Raw genomic sequence first — 24591 nt, forward strand, 5'->3', positions numbered from 1 at the left:
GCCAGGGACCCTGGTTCAATTCCGGCCTTGGGAGATGGTCTGTGTGGAGTTTGCACGTTCTCCCCGTGTCTGCGTGGGTTTCCTCCGGATGCTCCAGTTTTTTCCCACAATCAAAAAATGTGCGGGTTAGATTGATTGGGGCAAAATTGCCCCTTAGTGTCAGGGGGATTAGCAGGGCAAACACGTGGGATTGTGGGGATAAGGCCTGGGTGGGATTGTTGTTGGTGCAGACTTGATGGGCCAAATGGCCTCCTTCCGCACAGTAGGGATTCTATGATTAGTGTGAAAGAGTATTTTGTGGCAAATGGCCCGATGTGAGTTTAAATGTATTCTCCCCATCAGAGGAAACCTCTATCTATTCTAATTGCATTAAGTAATGAAAAGAAATATTAATTCTGTGGAGAGCCACATTGACAAACACAATTAGTCAATATTATATATATGCGCATATTAGATGGAGAGAAACTGAATTTAAAAAAGACAAATACCATTTGTAACAGGAATGAAGATTTCCCAGTGGGCAACTTTTTGAGGGATGCAGGATTTGTGCAGTCAAATCCCTGACCTCTGTCCCCCTGTGCGCCTGACAATCTCAGCCTGAGAGAGAAGCCAGGGCCAACGGTTACGGGTACATAAACCATACAGGTACTGATTGCCCCATCTCACTGCACCAGAAATCAGGGCAGCACGGTGGTACAGTGGTTAGCACTGCTGCCTCACAGCGTCAGGGACCTGGGCTCGATTCCCGGCCTGGTTCACCGTCAGTGTGGAGTCTGCACGTTCCCCCTGTGTCTGCGTGGGTTTCCTCCGGGTGCTCCGGTTTCCTCCCACAGTCTGAAAGATGTGCTGGTTCGGTGCATTGACCCGAACAGGCGCCGGAGTGTGGCGACTGGGGGGAATTCACAGTAACTTCACTGCAGTGTTAATGTAAGCCTTACTTGTGACTAATAAATAAACTTTTAAAAAGCCAATGGAATAAAGGCTGGCTGTGCAACAAGAATATTGTTTGGTGGTTTTGTTTTCAATTTTTGTAAACCTCCCATTGGGTATGTTGTAAAACAAATAATTCTGTTGCAAACCTCAAGGCATGCTGCCTTAAGAACAAATCTTTGATCTCGCTTCCACATCTGTAGAGATTATTCGAAACAGCTGGGAGTGAACGGCACAATTATGGCGCGGCTGTTTGAGTGTGAATCAGCCTCTTTGAGGACCAGCTGTGAATTCTTCTCATTCCTTCAATCTTTCTGTGAGTGTCAATATTTAAGCAATTAAGTTGCTTATTCCACCAAATAAGACCTTTAAAAAAAAATCTCTCAATTCATCATTTAAATTTAAACGGAAAATCCTTGGAACCAATAAGTACACGAGAAAGTACGAATTAGGAGCTGGAAGCTCTCCCTCAATGTCAACAAAACGAAGGAGTTAGTCATCGACTTCAGGAAGTGTCGTGGAGGACATGCCCCTGTCTACATCAACGGGGAGAAAGTGGAAATGGTCAAGAGTTCCAAGTTTCGAGGTGTCCAAATCACAAACAACCTATCCTGGTCCTTCCAAACTGACACTATGGTTAAGAAAGACCACAAACACCTCTACTTTCTCAGGAGGCTGTGGAAACTTGGCATGTCTGCTATGACTCTCATCAATTTTTACAAATTCATGATAGAAAGCATCTTTTCTACGTGTATCACAGCTTGGTATGGCTCCTGCTCTGACCAAGATCACAAGAAACTACAAAGGGTCATGAACATAGCTCAGTCCATAACACAAACCAACCTCCCATCTATTGACTCCGTCTACACTTCCCGCTGCCTCAGAAAAGCAGGCGGCATATTTAAGGATCCCACACACCCTAGACAGACAAAATGGCCAACATTTTACTGTCCCGCCCGCCACGGGAATAGGAACGGGTGAGGGGCAGACCATGGGAAGGTCCCTTGGCCTCAGGCGGGATTTTACGGTTTCGGGACAAGCGAGGCTGTAAATTCCCGCCCATTCTCTTCCACCTTCTTCCGTTGGGAAAAAAATACGGAAGTCTGAGATCACGTGCCATCCGGCTCAAGAACAGCTCCTTCCCTGCTGGCATCAGAGTTTCGAATGGATCTACCATATATATCAAGCTGATCTTTCTCTGCACCCTAACTATGACTGTAACGCTACATTCTGCACCCTCTCCTCTCCTTCTCCCCTATGTAATCTATGATTGGTATGCTTTGTCTGTATAGTGCGCGAGAAACAATACTTTTCACTGTATACCAATACATGTGACAACAATAAATCAAATCAGAATCAAATCAAATCAGCCATAGGCCACTCGGCCCCTCAAACCTGCTGCACCATTCAGTAAGATGATGGCCGGTCTGATGGTGGCTTCAACTCCACCCACACGAGCAGATTGGATGAGAACATTCACATCAGGCTGCAGAGATGACCAAGCCTGTTCATCTTGGCCAATGTGAAAGAACAAACCAGGTTTCTGTTTCTCTTCTTCTGCATGAATCTTTGTGCGATTCATTTGGACCTGACAGCCCGTCAAAGGCAGAATCACTAAGCCACTCTGTGGGCTGTTCGGAAAGGAAATGTAAGGACAGTTTGATTGGATTTGATTTGTTATTGTCACATGTATTAGTATACAGTGAAAAGTATTGTTTCTTGTGCGCTATACAGGCAAAGCATACCGTTCATAGAGTGCATAGAGGAAAAGGAAAGGAGAGGGTGCAGAATACCGTGTTACATTCATAGCTAGGGTGTAGAGAAAGATCAACTTAATATAAGGTAGGGCAGCATGATGGCACAGTGGTTAGCACTGCTACCTCTCAGCGCCAGGGACCTGGGTTCAATTCCAGCCTCGGGTCACTGTCTGTGTGGAGTCTGCACATTCTCCCCATGTCTGCATGGGTTTCCACCAGGTGCTCCAGTTACCTCCCACAGTCTAAAGCTGTGTGGGTTAGGTTGATTGGCCATGCTAAATTGTCCCTTAGTGTCAGGGGGATTAGCAGGGTAAACACTTGGGGTAACGGGGATTGGGCCTGGGTGGGATTGTTGTCAGTGCAGGCTCGATGGGCCAAATGGCCTCCTTCTGTCATTCAACCTCCCATCCATTGACTCTGTCTACACTTCCTGCTGCCTCAGAAAAGCAGCCAGCATAATCAAGGAGCCCACGCACCCCAGATTAAATAGTATTAAAAAGTATAATTATACTTTTGTTAGAGTGTATGATTTTACAATCTCTGCCCCATCATTGCAAGCACTAAATCATTACAAGTATTAGGTTGATTCAGATGGCAGTCCTTTCACCTTTGAGTCCAATGCTTTGCAGGGTCAAATCCCATTACAGACTGGAGCAAGCATTCAAAACAAATATTTCAGCACACTGCCAAGGGAATGCTGCACTGTCAGATGTGTACTTTTGGATGAGATGTTTGATTTGATTTGATTTATTATTGTCACATGTATTGGGATACAGTGAAAAGTACTGTTTCTCGTGCGCTATACAGACTAAGCATACTGTTCATAGAGGAGGAAAGGAGAAAGTGCAGAATATAGTGTTACAGTCATAGCTCGGGTGTAGAGAAAGATCAACTTAATGCAAGGTAAGTCCATTCAAAAGTCTGACGGCAGCAGGGAAGAAGCTGTTTTTGAGTCGGTTGGTACGTGACCTCAGACTTTTGTATCTTTTTCCCGACGGAAGAAGGTGGAAGAAAGAATGTCCGGGGTGCATGGAGTCCTTGATTATGCTGGTTGCTTTCCTGAGGCAGTGGGAAGTGTAGACAGAGTCAATGGATGTGAGACTGGTTTGAGTGATGAACTGGGGTTCGTTCGCAACTTTGTAGTTTCTTGCAGTCTTGGGCAGAGCAGGAGCCATACCAAGCTGTGATACAACCAGAAAGAATGCTTTCCATAGTGCATCTGTAAAAGTTGGTGAGAGTCGTAGCTGACATGTCAAATTTCCTTTCGTCTTCTGAGAAAGTAGAGGCGTTGGTGGGGCTTTCTTAACTATAGTGTTGGCATGGGGGGGATCAGGACAGGTTGTTGGTGATCTGGACACCTGAAAACTAGATGTCAAAGTGAGACCCTTCCTGTGGTTCAGTTGGACATACAAGATCCCAGGGGGCTATTGTGGGCATAGCAGAGGGAGCTCTTGGAGTATCCTGGCCAACATCTCAACCATCCCTCCAGCAATATAATCAAACTGTGGTCATTTTATCACATTTTGTTGACTGTGTGATCTTGCCTTTGCACAAATTAGCTGTTCTATTTGCCGAGGGTAGCAATGGTGACCACTCTTCATAATGAATCAGCCAACTTTGGGATGAGTTAGGAATGTGAAAGGTGCTATAGAATTGCAGATTTTTTTTGTTCTGTAAAGTTAAAGTTTATTTATTAGTCACAAGTAGGCTTACATTAACACTGTAATGAAGTTACTGTGAAATTCCCCTAGTTGCCACACTCCGGCGCCTGTTCGGGTACACCGAGGGAGAATTCAGCATGGCCAAAGTATTAGACAATGTGGAGTGAAAACCTGGTTGTGTTTCCGGGAAGAAACTTGCCTGTTTTCGATCAGAACCTGCTGCTTTGCCTTTTTTCAGAAAATTCCACTTGGACATCTTTGGACTGTGGGAGGAAACCGGAGCACCCGGAGGAAACCCACGCAGACACGGGGAGAACGTGCAAACCCCACACAGACAGTGACCCAAGCCGGGAATCGAACCTGGGTCCCTGGCGCTGTGAGGCAGCAGTCCTAACCACTGTGCCCTCTATCGCTCTTATTAAGGTGTAGCCCTGCAACAATCTGAACTCCCTGAATCACCCAAAGCTGCCCTGCTGTATAAAAACACCAGCTCCCAGGTGAATGAGCATCGTGCTTTAGACCTTACTGGCCCTTTCCCAGTGTGGAAAATCACTTATCCACTTAACCCAGCCCCCACTCTCTCCCCCACCCCACGTCAGCCCTGGTAATCATTTTGACAGATATTGTGCCTGTTGGAAAAGGGCTGTCAGATAAACAGGAGGAGAGATTCAGGGCTCGGAGTGTTTGATTAGAAACCGGACAGAAGTGGGGGCTTCCATCTCCTCTAGCTCCAGCCCTCCGCCAGAAAGCCAAATCCTAAAGAGAAAATTCAGACTCTGCAACAACCAACTCTCCCACAATGCGAGCACAATGTGTTGCCCCCTGCGAATTGCTGTCGAGTGTTCCTTTTCAGGGTGTGCTGGTCTCTCCATTGTAGCCCTGGCAAATGTTGGGGGGGGTCAGTGACACTCCACCTCACACTTCTCTGCTCAGGATAGATAAACAAAGATCTCCCTCTCTGTCAGTGCCACCCCATCTCCTCCCCCTCCTCCTCCCCCTCCTCCTCCCCCTCCTCCTCCTACTCCAGAATTTGGGGGAGGGGATGGAGGTGGAGGGGGTGGACATACCTTTTAGGCTGCTCTCTAGTTGGGTCACTGGGCTGTGTAATTTATTCAGCAGTTTGTCTCGTGCTGCCGGGCTCCAGAGAGAGGGGCTGAAAATCTGTCTTCAGCATTGTGACACACATCTGATTCCCCGAACCGCCTTGCGGAGATCTTCAACACAGGAGGGAGATTAAGTGTCTTGGCAGAACAGTGGCTTTGGAAATTTGAAAAGCTTTCCTGTTAAGTTCTGTTCATTAGTTTTCTCCACGCAGCTTGCCTCCTCTCTCTCCCACACATTACCCCTCTTCCCTCCCTCACACACTCCCCATCCTCTCTCTCTCTCTCTCACACACACTATCCCTCCTCTCTCCCTCTCACACACTCCCCATCCTCTCTCTCTCTCTCTCACTCACACACACTATCCCTCCTCTCTCTCTCTCTCTCTCCCTCTCTCACACTACACATTCTTTCTCTCTCCCACACATCATCTCTCCACACTCTCTCTCTCTCACACCCGCTTTACCCCTCCTCTCCCCCCCTCTGCCTCTCACACACGACTCTCTCACACACACCCACTTTACCCCTCCCTTTCTCTCTCTCACACATTCTACCTCTCCCTCCCTCCTTTTCTCTCTCTCTCTCACACACTCTTTATTCCCTCTCCCTTTCTCTCTCTCACACATTCTACCCCTCTTTCTCTCACACATTCTACCCCTCCCTCCCTTTCTCTCTCTCTCACATTCTACCCCTCCCTCCCTTTCTCTCTCACACTCTCACATTCTATCCCCCCCTTTCTCTCTCTCACACACTCTTTATTCCCTCTCCCTTTCTCTCTCTCACACATTCTACCCCTCCCTTCCCCTCTCTCTCTCTCTACTCCTCCCTCTTTCTCTCTCACTCTACTCCTCCCTCTTTTTCTCTCTCTCTCTCACACTCTACCCCTCTCTCTCTCTCACACACACACTTTATCCCTCTCTCTCTCTGCTGCTCTCTCTTGCGCGCACAGACTGTCCTCCTCATGCACTTGAGGTGAGTGGAGCAGTGCCAAGGGTCTGAAGTATGTGAGAAGATTGCGAGCTCTTGTCACCCAGCCAGCGGCGTTTAAAGCTTCACCCAGAGAGCAGGCGAGGAGGAGGAGGGAGGCAGGGGGAGAGAGAGAGAGAGAATCAAACACTTCGCTTGTACCTGTTCAGCTGCAAACAGCCACCACAACAAAAAGGGGCTGGCATTTCTGTTAGAGTGCATTCCAGGAATGCAGAGAGTGGACTTGTTTCCAGACTGGAGCGTTATGCGTGTGTTTGTAACCCAGTCACACTGGGAACGGAACAGGTTGGCAGATGGAATATTTATTTCAGTTTGAAATTGAGGGGGGTGAGGATTGTAGCAACTCTCTGCCGTCTTCCCCGCTGCTGTACCTGTCCCTCCGCTTTCAACCCCTCTGTTGCAGAAGATCCGTCTCTAACCCATTCTCACTATTTGCAGGCTTTGACTGTGTGACTGGCTCTACTTTGTTAACGCCTTTGAAGATCTCTGCTGCTTGCTGCTGTGTCAGGAACCATGGCCAATGTGTGGACTTCTCTCTTGCTCTACCTGCTCACTGCTCAAGCCCTCGCAGCCCAGGTCAGAGCCCTCAGCAACAACCCCAGGCTGAAGATGTCTTACAAAGGTGAGTAACTCTGTCAACTCTCTTGCGATAAAAAAGCATTCGTGTGCAATGTGTTCAGTGAACAGTCAGGTTCAGACGACTTGTCTATTATCTGTTGCTGCAGGTGAGATTTAACCCAGAGTTAAATCTGGGTTAAGCTCTGGAGTGAGCCTAGAGTTCGCCCTGGTCTGAACACCAGCTTTATCTGTGATTATATTGACAAAAAAGCACTGGTGATGGAGTGCGGTCACATATCCCCACGGAATGTGTGCCATTGGCAGTTGTCCATTTAAGATTAAGTGAAGCAAGATTCGAATTTGTATGGTTTAAAGTTTATTTATTAGTGTCACAAGTAGGCTTACATTAACACCGAAATGAAGTTACTGTGAAAATCTCCTAGTTGCCACACTCCGGCACCTGTTCGGGGACACTGAGGGAGAATTTAGCATGGCCAATGCCCCTAACCAGCACGTCTTTCGGACTGTGAATTATAGAATAGAATCCCTACAGTACAGAAGGAGGCCATTCAGCCCTTTGACTCTGTACAGAGCACAATCCCACCCAGGCCCTATTCCCGCAACCCCTACGCATTAACCCTGCTAATCCCCCTGACACTACGGTCATTTTAGCACGGCCAATGAACCTAACCCGCACATCTTTTGTGAGAGGAAAGCGGAGCACCCGGAGGAAACCCACGCAGACACGGGGAGAACGTGCAAACTCCACACAGACAGTGACCCAAGCTGGGAATCGAACCTGGGTCCCTGACGCTGTGAGGCAGCAGCGCTAACCACTGTGCCCTGTCGCAGTGCCCTATTACAACTAAAGGGTGTTCCAAAACAGCCAATCACGGTTTGTAGGCCAATTTGTGCACAGCAAGATCCCCCCCCCCATGTCACATTCCCTGGCAGAGGGTGCGAGCCATGCAAAACCCCGTAGACAACAGCAAAACTGGAAGATCCTGCCATTGGTGGACCACCTCCGCTGCTGGAAAACACAACGGGGGTGGGGGGCGGGGCTGGAAAATCCCATGTTTAATCTCTTCCTCAAGATATTGCAGTGGGATCTTACCCATACGATGAACAGAGCCGTTGTTTAATATCTCATTGGAAAGACTTTAAAAAGTAAAGTTTATTTATCAGCCACAAGTAAGGCTTACATTAACACTGCAATGAAGGTACTATGAAATTCCCCTAGTCGACACACTCCAGCGCCTGTTCAGGTCAATGCACCTATATTAAGGGAGAAATTAATCTCGCCCTAGTTTTCCTGACATGAATGGGTGGTGAGACCTTGTTGTGGGCCCCAGGGGCAGCACAGTGGTTAGCACTGCTGCCTCACAGCGCCAGGGACCCGGGTTCAATTCCAGCCTTGGGTGACTCTCTGTGTGGAGTTTGCACATTCTCCCCATGTCTGCGTGTGTTTCCTCCGGATGTTCCGGTTTCCTGCCACACTCCAAAGATGTGCGGGTTAGGTTGATTGGCCGTGCTAAATTGCCCCTTAGTGTCAGGGGGATTAACAAGGTGTATACATGGGGTTTTGGGAATGGGGCCCGAGTGGGATTGTTGTCGATGCAGGCTCGATGGGCTGAATGGTCTCTTTCTACACTGTAGGGATTCTATGATTCTATGAAATTGGGCCAGGAATTGGGGTCGGAGCCTGTCCCAAGCAGGCCGGCTGATCGGATCCTGAAACGATGGAGAGGGGAAATGTAGGAGGTGGTGGGGTGTGTTATCCTTGTGCTGGAAGAGTGGTCTCCCCCATCAACTCCATAGGAATGGAACCCATCAAAGAAGGTGGCCTTACTTTTCTCTGAGCAGACCTCAAAGTCCCTTCTTTTAAAAAAAGAACAATCTCTGCTCCCACGTTGGGCACTAGGACCCTGCACTGCATTTACATGGCGCCCAAAACCTCTTTCCAGTGGATGCCTGTAATGTATATAAGTCGGTGGCCTGCAATTTGGGGCCAGATTGTTTCCTGGGTGATGCAGTGCTGGAGGTTGTGACCCAACAGTGCCAGTGGTGAATCAATAAGTAGGTACAACAGGTCCTGTGGCTCGTTGGGTGCTGCCCTTACCTCACAACTAGAGGCTCTGGTTCAAATCCCACACTAGACTTGATGGCGACAGGGGGTGTGTTCATAATATAGCCAGACAGGCTAATGACTGATCTGCAAATCCTTCCAACACACAGGAGAGACACCTGGTCAGCCATATTTGATGTGAAGTGAGGCCGAATGCTGTCTGATAGGGGCCAAAATGTTGTGTGATTTCAAGAACAAATTAGATATAGCTCTTGGGGCTAAAGGGATCAAGGGATATAGGGAGGGAGGTAAGCCGGGGGGGGGGGTGGGGGGGGATCAGGATATTGAATTCGATGATCAGCCATGATCAAAATAAATAGCCGAGCAGGTTTGAAGGGCCGAATGGCCTCCTCCTGCTTCTAGTTTCTATGGGTGGGATTTTACACCCTCGCTCGGGCAAGGTTTGTAAAATCCTGCCCGAGGCCAACAGAGAATTCCATTCTGCGAGCCTTGCCCGCCCCCGATTCTGGGTTGGGCCAGGTGGTAAAATTCCAGCCTAGGTTTCTATGTTACCCCTCAAGACCTCTGGTTTCAGGCTTTCAAATGTATTCCTTCATGGGATATGGGCATCACTGGCAGGGTGGTGAATGGAGGCCATTTCAGAGGGCAGTTCAGACTCCACCACATTGCTGAGGATCACACGTCGGCCTGTCTGCCACCTTCTTTCTCTAAAGGACGGGTTCTGAACAAGATAGACTTTAATGACAATTGTAATTTCATAGCTTCCCGAGTGGGATTTGAATTCATATCCCTAAAGCATTCATAGAAACATAGAATCCTACAGTGCAGAAGGAGGCCATTTGGCCCATCGAGTCTGCACCAAAAACAATCCCACCCAGGCCCTATCATCCCATATATTTAACCCATTAATCTCTCCAACCTATGCATCCCGGGACACGAAGGGGCAATTTAGCACGGCCAATGCACCTAACTTGCACATCTTTGGAGTGTGGGAGGAAACCGGAGCACCCGGAGGAAACCCACGCAGACACGGGGAGAATGTGCAAACTCCACACACACAGTGACCCAAGCTAGGAATTGAATCCGGGTCTCTGGCGCTGTGCTAACCACTGTGCCATCGTGCCGATTCGTCTGGGAATGCTGGATTACTCGCCCAATGACATTACCCTATTTTGGGTTAAAGCAATTAACAAATTAAAATAAATCAAACAAAACTGCGGGAACAAATTAAAGAGGCAGCCCCTTAAAGGGACATTGCCCTAAACAAAAGCAAATCACAACTGAAGCTTAAAACGTCAAACCAAAACGTGATAAAGAGGGTCGACAAGGCACCCCAGTCCCTGTAGTGCCCACTTTTAATACCAGATTTCTTTCATTGAATTCCAATTCCACCATCTGCAGTGGTGGGATTTGAACCTGGGTCCCCAGATTACTTGTTACCATGACACCACTGCCTCCCCATAGACTAGGGGACCTGTTCCAGCAAAACCAAGCTGCCGAAATTGACGCAAAGTACTTGTCTGTCTCATGCATCTCAAGGCGTGGGAAGCTTTCTAAATCTAAATAAGTGTACCATTGTTGTGTCCCTTTCACCCCGATACAGAAACATTGGTTTCATAAACTTCCCTCCACTGACTTATGTGAGTGGAAGAGACAGAGGAAGGTTTGCATTTGTATAGTACCCACACACTCGGGATCTCCCAAAGCGCTTTACAGCCAACAAAGTACTTTTGAGGTGTTGTCATTGCCACCATGCTTGAAATGTGACAGTCAGTTGAAATGTGCACAGCAAGATCCCACAGGCAGAATCATAGAATAATCGTAGAATCCCTACAGTGCAGAATTTGATTTGATTTATTATTGTCACTTGTATTAACATACAGTGAGAAGTATTGTTTCTTGTGCGCTATACAGACAAAGCATACCGTTCACAGAGAAGGAAAGGAGAGAGTGCAGAATGTAGTGTTACAGTCATAGCTAGGGTGGAGAGAAAGATCAAAGAACCAGTGCGAAGTAGGTCCATTCAACAGAAGGAGGCCATTCAGCCCATCGAGCCTGCACCGACAACAATCCCACCCAGGCCCTATCCCCGTAACCCCACGCAATCTGATAGTGATCAGATAATCTGTTTTAGGGATGTTGGTGGAGGGACAAGTTTTGGTCAGGGCACCAGATCTAATGGTGCCATAGGATCTTTTAACGTCCTTGTCAGTGGTGTGACGCTTTATATGAAAGATGCATCTGAGCGTGCAGAGACCCCCCAGTACTGCACTGGTGTGTCGGCCTAGATTTTGTGATTAAGCCTCAGGAAGTCAGACCTGAATCCAGGGCTTTCTGACTCAGGTGAGAGTGTTTCCTCCCAAGTCACGGCTGACACCTTTTCTATGTCTAATTCAAACGCTGTCGTGATTTCGATTTATTCATTTGTGGGATGTGGGCATTGCTGGCTGGCCAGCGTTTATTGCCCATCTGTAGTTGCCCTTTGAGGACAGTTGAGAGTCAACCACATTGCTGTGGTTCTGGAGTCGCATGTAGGCCAGACCAGATAAGGACGGCAGATTTACTTCCCTAAAGAACATCAGTGAACCAGATGGGTTTTTCTGACAATCGACAATGGCTTCACGGTCATCAGTAGATTCATAATTCCAGATGTTTAAAAATTGAATCTAAGTTCCACCAGGTGGTATTCGAACCCAGGTCCCCAGAACATTAGCTGAGTTTCTGGATCAATAGTTTAGCCGATAACACCACTAGGCCATCACCTCCCCACGATGCAGCAGAGTTGTCCTGGTTGCCATTCCTGAGTTAGTTGCACTGGAGGAGGGCAAGTTTGGATCCATTGTGTTTTAAAGGTGTTCTTGTGACACGAGGGAACTGAAAGAGTTAAAGCGTCCGAGGAGAGGGGCTCAGCACTGGCAATGAAGTCCAGCTGTTAAACACTGCAGGAATGAACCTTGTCCTCAATCAAAGGCCGTTTGGTGGGGTGGGGTGGGGAGGTGGGTGGGTGGGTGGGTGGTTGTGGGGGATTGGTGTTTGTTCCCACAATCATTGTTTGCCTGTCAAAGGGTTCCTCTCAGTGAAGGAATTCTGGAATGTGACTCACAAATCCAGAGGCACAGTGCAGAGCGCTAGAGAGAGGAGCTGAATGGGAAACACCTGATGGTAAAGGGCAACTCTGTCGAAACTCTGGGCATCTTCACCACAAGGGGAAGAGGGGAGGGAGTCAAAATAAGTCCCTTTGGAAAGTGGCAGGCCAGAATTTCTCAGGAGTGCCCTCACGATCTGACTATTTGAGGTGTGGAGGTGGTCACAGAGAGCACAGTCTCTGAAATTGATTTACAATTGATTTGATTTATTATTATCACAGTATTAGGATGCAATGAAAAGTATTGTTTCTTGCGCGCAGTACAGACAAAACATGATGTGGAGATGCCGGCGTTGGACTAGGGTGAACACAGTAAGAGTTTTAACAACACCAAAACATACCATACGTAGGGAAGGAAACTAGAGAGTGCAGAATGTAGTGTTACAGTCATAGCTAGGGTGTAGAGAAAGATCAACTTAGTGAGAGGTAGGTCCATTCAAAAGTCTGACGGCAGCAGGGAAGAAGCTGTTCTTGAGTCGGTTTGTACGTGTCATCAGACTTTTGTATCATTTTCCTGACAGAAGAAGGTGGAAGAGAGTATGTTCAGGGTGCGTGGGGTCCTTGATTATGCTGGCTGCTTTTCCGAGGCAGCGGGAAGTGTAGGCAGAGTCAATGGATGGGAGGCTGGTTTGCATGATGGATTGGGCTACATTCAAGACCTTTTGTAGTTCTTTGCGGTCTTAGGCAGAGCAGGAGCCATACCAAGCTGTGACACAACCTGAAAGAATGCTTTCTATACGGATCAGAAACGGATGAAAGATCAGGTTCTTAGCATGCTCTCTCAGAGAAGGGTGGGGAGGACAATCGGCCCATCGAGTCTGCACTGACTCTGACAGGGCATCTCACCTAGGCCCTCTCCCCACCTTTCCCATGGCTAACCTAAGGGGCAATTTAGCATGGCCAGTGCACCTAACCTGCACATCTTTGGACTGTGGGAGGAAACCGGAGCACCGGAGGAAACTCATGCAGACACAGGGAGAACGTGCAAACTCCACACAGACAGTGACCCAAGCTGGGAATCGAACCCGGGTCCCTGTCGCTGAGAGGTAGCAGTGCTAACTACTGTGCCACTCATAGTTTAACTTAAGGTTTTAAGTTTAATTATTAGTGTCACAAGTAGGCTTACATTAACACTGCAATGAAATTATTGTGAAAATGTCCTAGTCGCCACACTCCAGCGCCTGTTCGGGTACATTGAGGGAGAATTTAACATGGCCAATGCACCTAACCCGCACGTCTTTCGGGCTGTGGGAGGAAACTGGAGCACCCGGAGAAAACCCACACAGACATGGGGAGAACATGCAGACTCCGCACAGACAGTGACCCAAGCCGGGAATTGAACCCGGGTCCCTTGCGCTGTGAGGCAGCAGTGCTAACCACTGTGCCACCATGCCGCCTATGTCATAGGATAACAACCTCATCCTGGGGAACAAGTTAGTGATGCTGCGGATTGCCACGGAAACTGTACCCATCGCAGGAATAAATACGAGGCGATTTCTGGGATGGGCATCTGATCATAAGGTGCCAGTTGGAAAATCATAGCGCCAGCTGGCTGTGGGAGGTCTGCTCTGCTGCAGAAAATCCACTCCCGCCATCCTCTCTTGGAATTTGAATTCAATAAAAAATATCTAGAATTAAGAATCTACTGATGACCATGAAACCATTGTCTATTGTCGGAAAAGCCCATCTGGTTCACTAATGTCCTTTAGGGAAGGACATCTGCCGTCCTTACCTGGTCTGGCCTACATGTGACTCCAGAGCCACAGTAATGTGGTTGACTTTCGACTAGGAATGGGCAATAAATGCTGGCCAACCAGCGACGCCCATGTCGCACGAATGAATACAAAAAGCTTGCTGTTGGATTTTGGGGCTATGTGCATGCTTTAGGCCTGGGAAGTTTGTAACGGATACCTCCGCTCCAGTTACTGGGCAGGTGTTGTCATAAACTATCGCACATGCTGGCTGAATTCGGAGTCTGTGCCACTGTCTGTAAGGGGCACTGCCCGTACTGGTGATGGGCATGGGTGGAGGGAGCGGTATTGCGGATAAACTTCTGACAAATGTTTTCTCTGTGTTTCTGATGCTGTAGGGAACTTTGCATCAGCGATCATAGCAACACGAGCCTTCATTGTGTGTGTGATCACATTGTGCCAAGAATGTGTATCTGCCTTTGATAAGCCTGTACCCTCAACCCCATGATAAAAGCAGTGACTTTTTTTAAACATTGAATAGCTCCTGTGTTTGATAGCGGCATGTCTTTTAAGAGATTGCTTTGGGATATTGTGTTTTATAATCCGCTTAAATTTAAGGAGTGCTGTTGGGAGGTGAATGGGGAGATTGTGGAGGGTCATAATGGTATCAGGAGGCAATGATGTCTCACCCACTGGAAGGAGCTGGTTGTAAGGGCAGACCTTTTACAGACTGTAACCAGTTTATCGAATGTCCTTGACATTTCTCCCAATAGGCCAACTGATGGCCCAAAGTTTACACGCAGAAAGATGCCCATTTGGCTAATTGTTTCTGCGCTACTTCTCATAGAATCCCTACAGTGCAGAAGGAGGCCATTCGGTCTATCGAGTCTGCATCAACAACAAACCCACCCAGACCCAGAGTCACAGAAGTTGCAATTGATCAAGGATCCATGAATTGCAGTGGGGAAAGTGGAAGATATCAATTGGACCATAAGACATAGGAGCAGAATTAGGCCATTCGGCCTATCGCGTTCTCGCCGCCTCTTAATGAGACCTTGGCCGATCTGACAGGATAATCCTCAACTCCACTTTCCCGCCTTATCCCCATAACCTTTGACCCCCGCACTGATTAAAGATCTGTCTATCTCAGCCTTGAACATACTTAACGACCCGGCCTCTACAGCCCTCTGTGGTAAAGAATTCCACAGCTTCACTGAGAAAAGAAATTCCTCCTCAAATAGGTTGTCAGGGAATTCCTCCTGCTGCCACCGTCCCTAACCCCACCCCCATTCCAACTAAGGTGTGGACCCGTCAATGCTGCAAACCAAGTGCCCGATGAGAATTGGACCTCAATCCTGTTAACCCCAGTGATGGGATCAAGGCATATTCTTGGGCAGAAGTTACACCCTTCCTCAGATATGGCCCATGAGAGTTTCAAGAGACATTTCCAGGCTAATATGTCTCTTATGGTGACCTGAATGAGTGCCAAGGCAATGGAAATGGGTCGGGGAATGGCATTATTGTTATAGAGTCATAGAGATATACAGGCCCTTCAGCCCAACTCGTCCATGCCGACCAGGTTTCCTAAACTGAACTAGTCCCATTTGCCTGCGTTTGGCCCATATCCCTCTAAACCTTTCCCATCCATGTACCTGCCCAAATGTCTTTCAAATGTTGCTATTGTACCCGCCTCTGCCACCTCCCCCGGCAGCTCATTCCATACACGCACCACCCTCTGTGTGAGAAAGTTGCCCCTCGGGTCCCTTTTAAATCTTTCCCCTCTCACCTTAAACCTGTGCCCTCTTGTTTTGGGACTCTCCTACCCTGGGGAAAAGACCTTGGCTAATCAACTTATCTGTGCCCGTTATGATTTTATAAACTTCTACAAGGTCACCCCCTCATCCTCCTACGCTCCAGGGAAAAAAATGTCCCAGCCTCTCCTTATAAATCAAACCATCCAGTCCCGGTAACATCCTTGTAAATCTTTTTTTGCACCCTTTCCAGTTTAATAACTTCCTTCCTATAGCAAGGCGACCAGGATTGTAGCATTTATAATGAATTTTCCATTCAAAGGGTGGGAACCTCTGCACCCCCCCCCCTGCCATTGACTTCGATGGGACCGGAAAAATACTACTGGCAGGAAGGGCCAGAAAAAATCCCCCGCCCCGCAAGTTTGTTAATGACTTGCTCTTGAAACAGTCACTTCAGCTGCTTTTGATACTGCAGCGTTAGGGATTACTGTTTCCAAAGACTTGTACTGACCTCCCCCCAGGTGTAGAGTCTGCACTGCCTAAAGGCCGGATATTTGCTACGGGACTGAGCATGTTGGGGCGTTATCTGAACTGCATATACCGTTACAAAATGTAAATGACAGATGTGTTTGGTGTCGCAAGAGTTGATTGCGAAGGTCCACTTTCCGGTGGGGCAGGCAGGAGGGTATCTGGTAAACGGATCAGCGATGAGAAGGCTCCTTCAGTTTGACAAGTCAGTCTTGGGGAAACTAAGAAGACAAAGGATGTAGCAGACTAATCTTTCTAGCTGCCGGCTTGTCCATCTTTGTCATCTCTCTGTTTCCACTCTATCCTTACTGCGGGTTGGGTTTTGTCGTACTGTCCCACCCCTGCCTTGCTGCATATAGGAGGGAGGGGTGGGGTGGGGTTGGGAGGGGTTTGCACAGTATGGCGAGCGGGTTTCACACTCCCTGTCGGTCCAGCCCTGACTTGTCTCCCATTTTACAGCACCGGAGTGGTGAGGGGGCCGTCAAGGACCCTGCCCACCCGTGAACCAATTATTAAGGCCATTCAGTGGCCAATTAAATTAATTAAATAATCATTTGTGGGCGGCATGGTGGCACAGTGCTGTGCCTCACAGTGCCAGGGATCCGGGTTCGATTCCCAACTTGGGTCACTGTCTGTGTGGAGTCTGCACATTCTCCCCGTGTCTGCGTGGGTTTCCTCCGGGTGCTCCGGTTTCCTCCCACAGTCCAAAAATGTGCGGGTCAGGTTGATTGGCCTTGCTAAATTGACCCTCGTGTCAGGGGGATTAGCAAGGTTAATATGTGGAGTTACGGAAATAGGGTCTGGGTGGGATTGTGGTCAGTGCAGGCTCGATGGGCCAAATGGCCTCCTTCTGCACTGTAGGGATTCTATGAAGTCTGGCTCCATAACCTCCCTCTGTCCCAGCAATGGCAACCGCTCAAAAACCCGGCCCTGCTGGGGCGAAAGAGCTGTCAGCCAATCAGATTGGCCAGCAAGTCTGACGCAGGCTTTCCTCTCCAAATGAGGGCATGGTCTCATCCTGAGCCAATTAGTGTCCCTCCCCCCACCTCCCTGACTGACCTTTTAGGCCCGTTGGGGGAGGGGCAGGGAATACGGCGCCCCGTAAAACTCAGCTCCATTTTTAGAAGCAGCTACAACAACAACTTGCATTGATAAAGTGCCTTTGGTGCAATAAATCATCCCAAGGTGCTTCAGAGGAGTGCAATCAAACAGGGCAAATTTGGGGCGGAACAGTGGTTAGCACTGCTGCCTCACAGCGCCAGGTACCGGGTTCGATTCCCGGCTCGGGTCACTATCTGTGTAGAGTCTGTACGTTCTCCCCGTGTCTGCGTGGGTTTCCTTCGGGTGATCCCGTTTCCCCCCGCAGTCCAAAGATGTGCGGGTTAGGTGCATTGGCCATGTTAAATTGCCCATTAGTGTCAGGGGGACGAGCAAGGTAAATGTGTGGGGTTACAGGGATAGGGCCTAAGTGGGATTGTGATCAGTGCAGACTCGATGGGTCGAACGGCCTCTTCCGGCACTGTAGGGATTCTCTGATTCTATGAACATTTACCCCCATTCCAGTGTTGAAAGGACGGATGGACAAAAGCTGGCCAAAGAGGGAGATTATCTGAAAGAAGGAAGAAGAGAGTTAGAGAGATGGGAAAGGTTAAATATGGGAATTCTGCATCAAGAGGTGAATGCATGGCCATAATTGGTGGAGCAATGAAACGCCGTGATGAGCAAGAGGCTGGAATTGGAGGTGTAAGAGCTGGAGGAGGTTACCCAATTCACAAGGCTTTTTGATGGGGTAAGATACACAAGCTACTGTGATTGGTTGGTGGAGGGATCAGATTAGACTCAGGATGAGACCATGCCCTCATTTGGAGAGGAAGGCCTGCCTCAGAGAGTTGCTGGCCAATCTGATTGGCTGACAGCTCTTTAGTCCCACCATTACTTTGTATGCTTGTGGGAGCAGGGAAAAGGGGCTAAGGAGAGGCCCAAGCTCCCAGCTTCCCCTTGGCCACCTGGGGCTAAGGAGAGGCCCAAGCTCCCAGCTTCCCCTTGGCCACCTGGGGCTAAGGAGAGGCCCAAGCTCCCAGCTTCCCCTTGGCCACCTGGGGCTAAGGAGAGGCCCAAGCTCCCAGCTTCCCCTTGGCCACCTGGGGCTAAGGAGAGGCCCAAGCTCCCAGCTTCCCCTTGGCCACCTGGGGCTAAGGAGAGGCCCAAGCTCCCAGCTTCCCCTTGGCCACCTGGGGCTACGGAGAGGCCCAAGCTCCCAGCTTCCCCTTGGCCACCTGGGGCTAAGGAGAGGCCCAAGCTCCCCTTGGTCACCGGTACAAACAGGTATTTTGATGGTTGAATTACATCCATATTCAATGGCTTAAAGGAGGAGTGGAATGTTTCTCACCATTAAAGGCCCTTTATAAGGCCATGTTCCTGTTGAATTGCCCCAGGATTTAAATCATTATTGTAGCTCAGTTAACCAGTTTCCCATCTGTTCTTATTCAGTTACTGTGAATGGTTTGCAGGGAGAATGATCTGCATTCTTTTCAGCACCTGCCAGCTGACGATGCCCCAAAGTGCCTTACAACCAATTGAAAGACTTCCTCTGAAGTGTTGCCACTGTTATCAAAAAAAATCTTCTGCCTTCACCATCCACTGTATCTCACCTTTCGTTCGGAGTCGAGGCTAAAATGTCACGACGGACTTATTGTGCTCGTTCACATGGTGACCTCATTCGCATGTGGAGATGAAAGATTTGGAGATTGGGGCGGTGCGGTGACACAGTGGTTAGCACTGCTGCCTCACAGCGTCAGGGACCCGGGTTTAATTCCGGCTTCAGGCCTCTGCGTGGAGTCTGCACATGCTCCCCGTGTCTGCGTGGGTTTCCTCCGGGGGCTCCGCTTCCCTCTCGCAGTACAAAGATGTACGGGCTAGGTTGATTGGCCATAGTAAATTGACCCTCGTGTCAGGGGGATTAGCAGGGTAAATACATGGGGTTACGGGAATAGAGAAGGTTTACCAGACAGATTCCTGGGATGGCAGGACTGACCTATGAGGAGAGATTGGGTTGGTTAGGATTGTTTTCGCTGGAGTTCAGTAGAATGGGGGAGGAATCTCATAAAAACCTAAAAGATTCTAACAGGACTAGACAAGGTAGATGCAGAGAGGATGTTCCCAATGGTTGGGGGTGTCCAGAACCAGGGGTCACAGGGTAGAAGGTTTAGGACAGAGATGAGGAGAAACATCTTCATCCAGAGAGTGGTCAGCTGATGGAATCCGCTACCACAGAAAGCAGTTGAGGCCAAAACACTGAATGTTTTCAAAAGATGGCTAGATTTAGCACTTAAGTAAAGGGGATCAAAGTTTACGGGGGGAAGGCGGGATCAGGCTATTGAGTTGGATGATCAGCCATGATCATCATGAATGGCGGAGCAGGCTCGAAGGGCCGAATGGACACTGAGGGGGCTGGGGAGGTAACCATTTTGAAAGTCCTCGAAAGCAATGGGGTGGCACAATGGTTAGCTGTGGCCTCACAGCACCAGGGGCCCAGGTTCGATTCCTGGCTTGGGTCATTGTCTATGTGGAGTTTGCACATTCTCCCCGTGTCTGCGTGGGTTTCCTCCGGGTGCTCCGGTTTCCTCCCACAGTCCAAAGATGTGCATATTAGCTAAATTTGTTTTATTTATCAGCATCACAAGCAGGCTTACATTAACACTGCAATGAAGTTATTGTGAAAATACCTCAGTCGCCACACTCCAGCACCTGTTCGGGTACACTGAGGGAGAATTTAGCATGGCCAATGCACCTAACCAGCACGTCTTTGCACTGTGGGAGGAAACCGGAGCACCCGGAGGAAACCCATGCAGACACGGGGAGAACGTGCAGACTCCGCACAGACAGTGACCCAAGCCGGGAATCGAAACTGATCCCTGACATTGTGAGGCAGCAGTGCTAACCACTGCACCATTGTGCTGCCCCTACAGTCCGTATGTGATGTGGTTTAATGCTCCTCAAGCTATAAGCCCCTGGCAGCAGACTGTTCCAGGAATAATTCACGACAGAAACAGATAAAAGTCAGACCTATGCACCATTGGGGCGTGGAAAGATTCAGAGATAGAGAGGAGACAATGGCATCGATTAGCTGGCGGTGTGGTGTGTCCTGATCTCAGTGTGATAAGGATGTAGGAGGCGTCCACAGTGGCATCGTGGTTAGCACTGCTGCCTCACAGCTCCAGGGACCTGGGTTTCATTCCCGGCTTGGGCTACTGTCTATGTGGACTTTGCACTTCTCCCTGTGTCTACGTGGGTTTCCTCCGGGTGCTCCGGTTTCCTCCCCTGCCATGCTAAATTGTCCCTTAGTGTCCCGATTAGCGGGGAAATATTTGGGGATAGGGCCTAGGTGGAATTGTTGTCGGTGCAGACTCGATGGACCGAATGGCCTCCTTCTGCACTGTAGGGATTCTATGATAAGGGAGGGAATGAAGATGGTTGGCTCAGAGCATCAAGGCAGAAAAGTTTGGAGGTAAAATGAGCATGGTCAAACGATGACCACAGTTGTAATATCTTCTTATGCTGCTCAACGTCAAACTTTGTCTTATAACATTCTGGTCAAGCACCTCGGGATGTTTTATTGTATTCGAGGCAGTATGTCAATGTAAGTTATTGTTGCTGTTATTGGTAAGTTATCAATAGCGTAGATACGAGACCAGAAAGGTTGGGACAGAGTGATTAAGGGTTTGGCTGGAATTGATTAATATGCATTCTGTATTGGAGGTTTTAAACCTCCCGTCTATAATCAGACAGGTTCTGAACTTATCCGTGTGTATAATACACTGGTAACAGAATCATTAACTGGTGAAGTAATGGGCGAGTGAGTTTCCTTCTGTAACTCACTGGTGTCTCAGGTCACACCACACCCGAGCCCCAATCCCAGCACCAGCGACTGGGCTGTGAAACTAGTTTAAATATTTCTCATATCAGATGCGCAGCATAGAGCCTTAGATCTCAGCCAGGCCAGTGGCATCAGGTTACTGTCAACACCATGGGCTTCAATCTAAGCTGCAAAACCCTGGGTGAAATGGATCCTGCTGAGCTGCTATTGTCGCGATGCTTTTGGACACTCCGCTTGGATCGAGTTTTGTAAATGGGTCTGCAATTGTTTGTGTTGGGCACGAGCGCCTGATTGTGTCGCCCCTTCCTTTAACCCGTGCTGTGTTCCAGAGAAACGTAACTCTCAGTATTAAATTCAGCCCTTCCCACCATTTATCAGGAACGTTTAGTGAGCTTGTATCAAAATAATCAGTCCTGAAGTTTGTGTGTCCTTCCAAGGGCAATCCCGTGAACACTTTGTGCTTATTCTCGTGACGCTGTTACTCCGAGAGAAAGGGAGACGCTGCCTTGATTTTTATGGGTTGGTAAAACTGAAAATGTGGCATTAAACAACAACTTATATTTATATAGCTCCTTTAATGTGACAAAGATTGCCAAGGTGCTTGGCAGGATCATTACAAAACACGGTGCCCGGTAAGGCGATATTGGACCCCAGGGCTGGGATTCTCCCACCTCGCCCACGGCTGGGATTCTCCGGTCCCCCTGCAGTGATTGAAGTTTTATGAACGTCAAATTCTCCATTCTTGCTGGCAGCAATGGCAGGGCAAATAAGATTGAAGAATCTTGGCCCACTGTCCGAAAGTTTGGTCAAGGAGGCAAATTTTAAGGAGCGTCTTAAAGGAGGAAAATGGGGTGGTTAAGTGTGGGTAGAGGATTCCAGGCCTTGGCGCTCCTGAAGGTGTGGCCACCAGCCTGGAGTGATCTTTGATTATGTCTTTGTTTTCCTGTCTAGGACTTTCCACTCCCAATCCCATCCACTACACCAGGCCCTTCGCCTCTTAGGAACTTTGTGATTAGTTCGATTTTTAACCTCAGTTTATTTATTATTGTCACAAGTAGGCTTACGTTAACACTGCAATGAAGTTACTGTGAAAATCCCCGAGTTGCCACCCTCCGGCACCTGTTCAGGTACACTGAGGGAGAATTTAGCATGGCCAATGCACCTAACTAGCACATCTTTCAGACTGTGGGAGGAAACCAGAGCACCCGGAAGAAACCCACGCAGACACGGGGAGAACGTGCAAACTCCGCACAGACAGTGACCCAAGCCGGGAATTGAACCCAGGTCCCTGCTTCTGCAAGGCAGCAGTGCTAACCACTGAGCCACTGTACAGCCCAGTAGGTTCTGTGTGCAGCAGATCATATACAACACCCATCTATCGATATTGGCCTTGTTGGGATAACAACACGTCATACTTGCCAGCTTGATTGGCCCTCGGGGTATTTGTTTGGCCAGTTTGAACCAATTACTCCTGAGACAGCGAGCTCATGACATTAAACTGCCCTTAGTCCTTCGGCAGTATTGCTTAGGGAGGCCACAGGTGTGGCGATGTAACATCAATGAAAAGAGAATGGGACCTTTTTGAGGTTGCAGTAAGAATGTTACAGCAGAAGGAGGCCATTCGGCCCATCGTGTCTGCACGCACTCTTGAAAGAGCTACCCAGCGAGTCCCATTCTCCACCCCTATCTCCGTATCCCTCGAATTACTTTCAAATGTGTCTCCAGCTCTCTTTTGAAACTTCCTATGGAATTCGCCTCCACCACTCTCCCAGGCAGCGCATTCCAAATCCCAACAACTCTGGGTAAAGGAAGTTTCTCCTCATCTCACTCCTAGCTCTCTTGCTGACCATCTTGAAATTGTGACCTCCTGGTCACTGACATACCAACTAGTGGAAACAGAATGTCTGTCTTTACCCTGTCAAAATTGTTCATAATTTTGAACACCTCAATAAGGCCACCTCTTAATCTTCTGCTCCAAGGAGAATGAGCCCAACTTCCATAATCTTTCCTTGTATCTAAAATTCCTCATTCCTGATATTCTAGTAAATCTCCTTCGCACTCTCTCTGGGGCTTTAATATCCTTCCTTAAATAAGGTGCCCAGCACTGGATACCATACTCCAAATGTGGGCTGGCCAATGATTTGCAGAGGTGTAGCATCACTCTTGCTTTTATACTCTATGGGTGGGATTTTCTGACTATGCTCACCCCAAACTCGGAAATCCCATCTGAGATCAATGGACCTTTACGTGGTCCGTGTCCAGCCCGCGATGATTCCCGTGGTGAGCGGGATGGGAAAATTCCACCTTATGCCTCTAATTATAAACCCCCCACGATCCTATCAGCCTTCTTAACAACTGTTTCAACTTGCCTGGCCACCTTCAGATGCACTTGAACCCTGAGGTCTCTCTGCTCCTGGACTCTCCTCAAAGTTGCACTATCGAGCCTGTATTGTCTCCCTAATTAAACCACATTTATGTTTAAATTACATTATGTGACATAAACAATCCCAACTCTAATACAACAATGGGGATTGAACGCACATTTCCTTCTTAAATAAAGAATTTGCGTTTAATAACCAATTTAAGACATCCCAAAGAACGAGGCAGTCAGTAGATGTTGTTGAAGTGGAGTCTATATTATTACAAGCACAGCGACTGATCAGTCCGCGAGTGATAAATGAGATGAATGACCTGCTAATCAGGGAGGCGATGGCCTAGTGGTATTATCGCTAGACTATTAATCCAGAAACTCAGCTAATGTTCTGGGGACCCGGGTTCGAATCCCGTCATGGCAGATGGTGGAATTTGAATTCATTAAAAAATATCTGGAATTAAGAATCTACTGATGACCATTTTCGATTGTCGGAAAAACCCATCTGATTCACTAATGTCCTTTAGGGAAGGAAATCTGCCGTCCTTACCCGGTCTGGCCTACATGTGACTCCAGAGCCACAGCAATGTGGTTGACTCTCAACTGCCCTCTGAAATGGCCTAGCAAACCACTCAGTTCAAGGGCAACTAGGGATGGGCAATAAATGCTGGCCAGCCAGCGACGCCCATATCCCAGGAAGGAATTTTTAAAAAATCAGGAGCTTATTGGTTCAGGATACTGGGAGTTAATCTCTGCCATTCTTTGAAGAGATATTTAACGTACACCTGAACAGTATAACATCTCATCTGAAAGGCGGCACTTGCAGCAGTGCGGCACCCCCTCAGTGCTGCGCTAAAGAGTTGACCCAGTAACAGTGCTCAAAGGTGTTTCGTAAAGGGAAGTCCCACTCCTGTCAGAATCAGGTCTGACTCTTCCTTGAAGAGTTACTTTGGTTGTTCCTGGTGCTCTCTGAAAAAACATCGAATAAATAGTCTACATACATGCACTGAAATCTTCAACAATAAGAAGAGGAAAGCATTGAAATCTAAATTTGTCCCCTTGTCTTAGCGCTAAGTTTAAAGTTTATTTATTAGTGTCACAAGTAGGCTTACATTAACATTGCAATTAAGTTACTGTGAAAATTCCCTAG

General features: G+C 48.3%; 1 protein-coding gene across 6 annotated transcripts in view; it reads left to right on the forward strand.

Annotated features, from left to right (window-relative positions):
* Positions 1-24591, forward strand: part of sema3b (sema domain, immunoglobulin domain (Ig), short basic domain, secreted, (semaphorin) 3B) — a 293085-nt gene that overhangs the window by 141157 nt on the left and 127337 nt on the right. For 4 of the 6 annotated variants that reach the window (XM_078209940.1, XM_078209941.1, XM_078209939.1 and 1 more), the window contains exon 2: positions 6874-7057. In XM_078209940.1, coding sequence (XP_078066066.1) covers positions 6949-7057 — 109 coding nt within the window. In that variant the 5' untranslated portion in view covers positions 6874-6948. Of the gene's footprint in view, positions 1-6169; positions 6421-6458; positions 6721-6873; positions 7058-24591 lie in introns of those variants that run through there. The other 2 variants (XM_078209936.1, XM_078209937.1) reach the window with 2 other exon arrangements.

Source organism: Mustelus asterias, chromosome 3 (assembly GCF_964213995.1).
Source record: "Mustelus asterias chromosome 3, sMusAst1.hap1.1, whole genome shotgun sequence".
NCBI classification, from domain to species: Eukaryota; Metazoa; Chordata; class Chondrichthyes; order Carcharhiniformes; family Triakidae; genus Mustelus; species Mustelus asterias.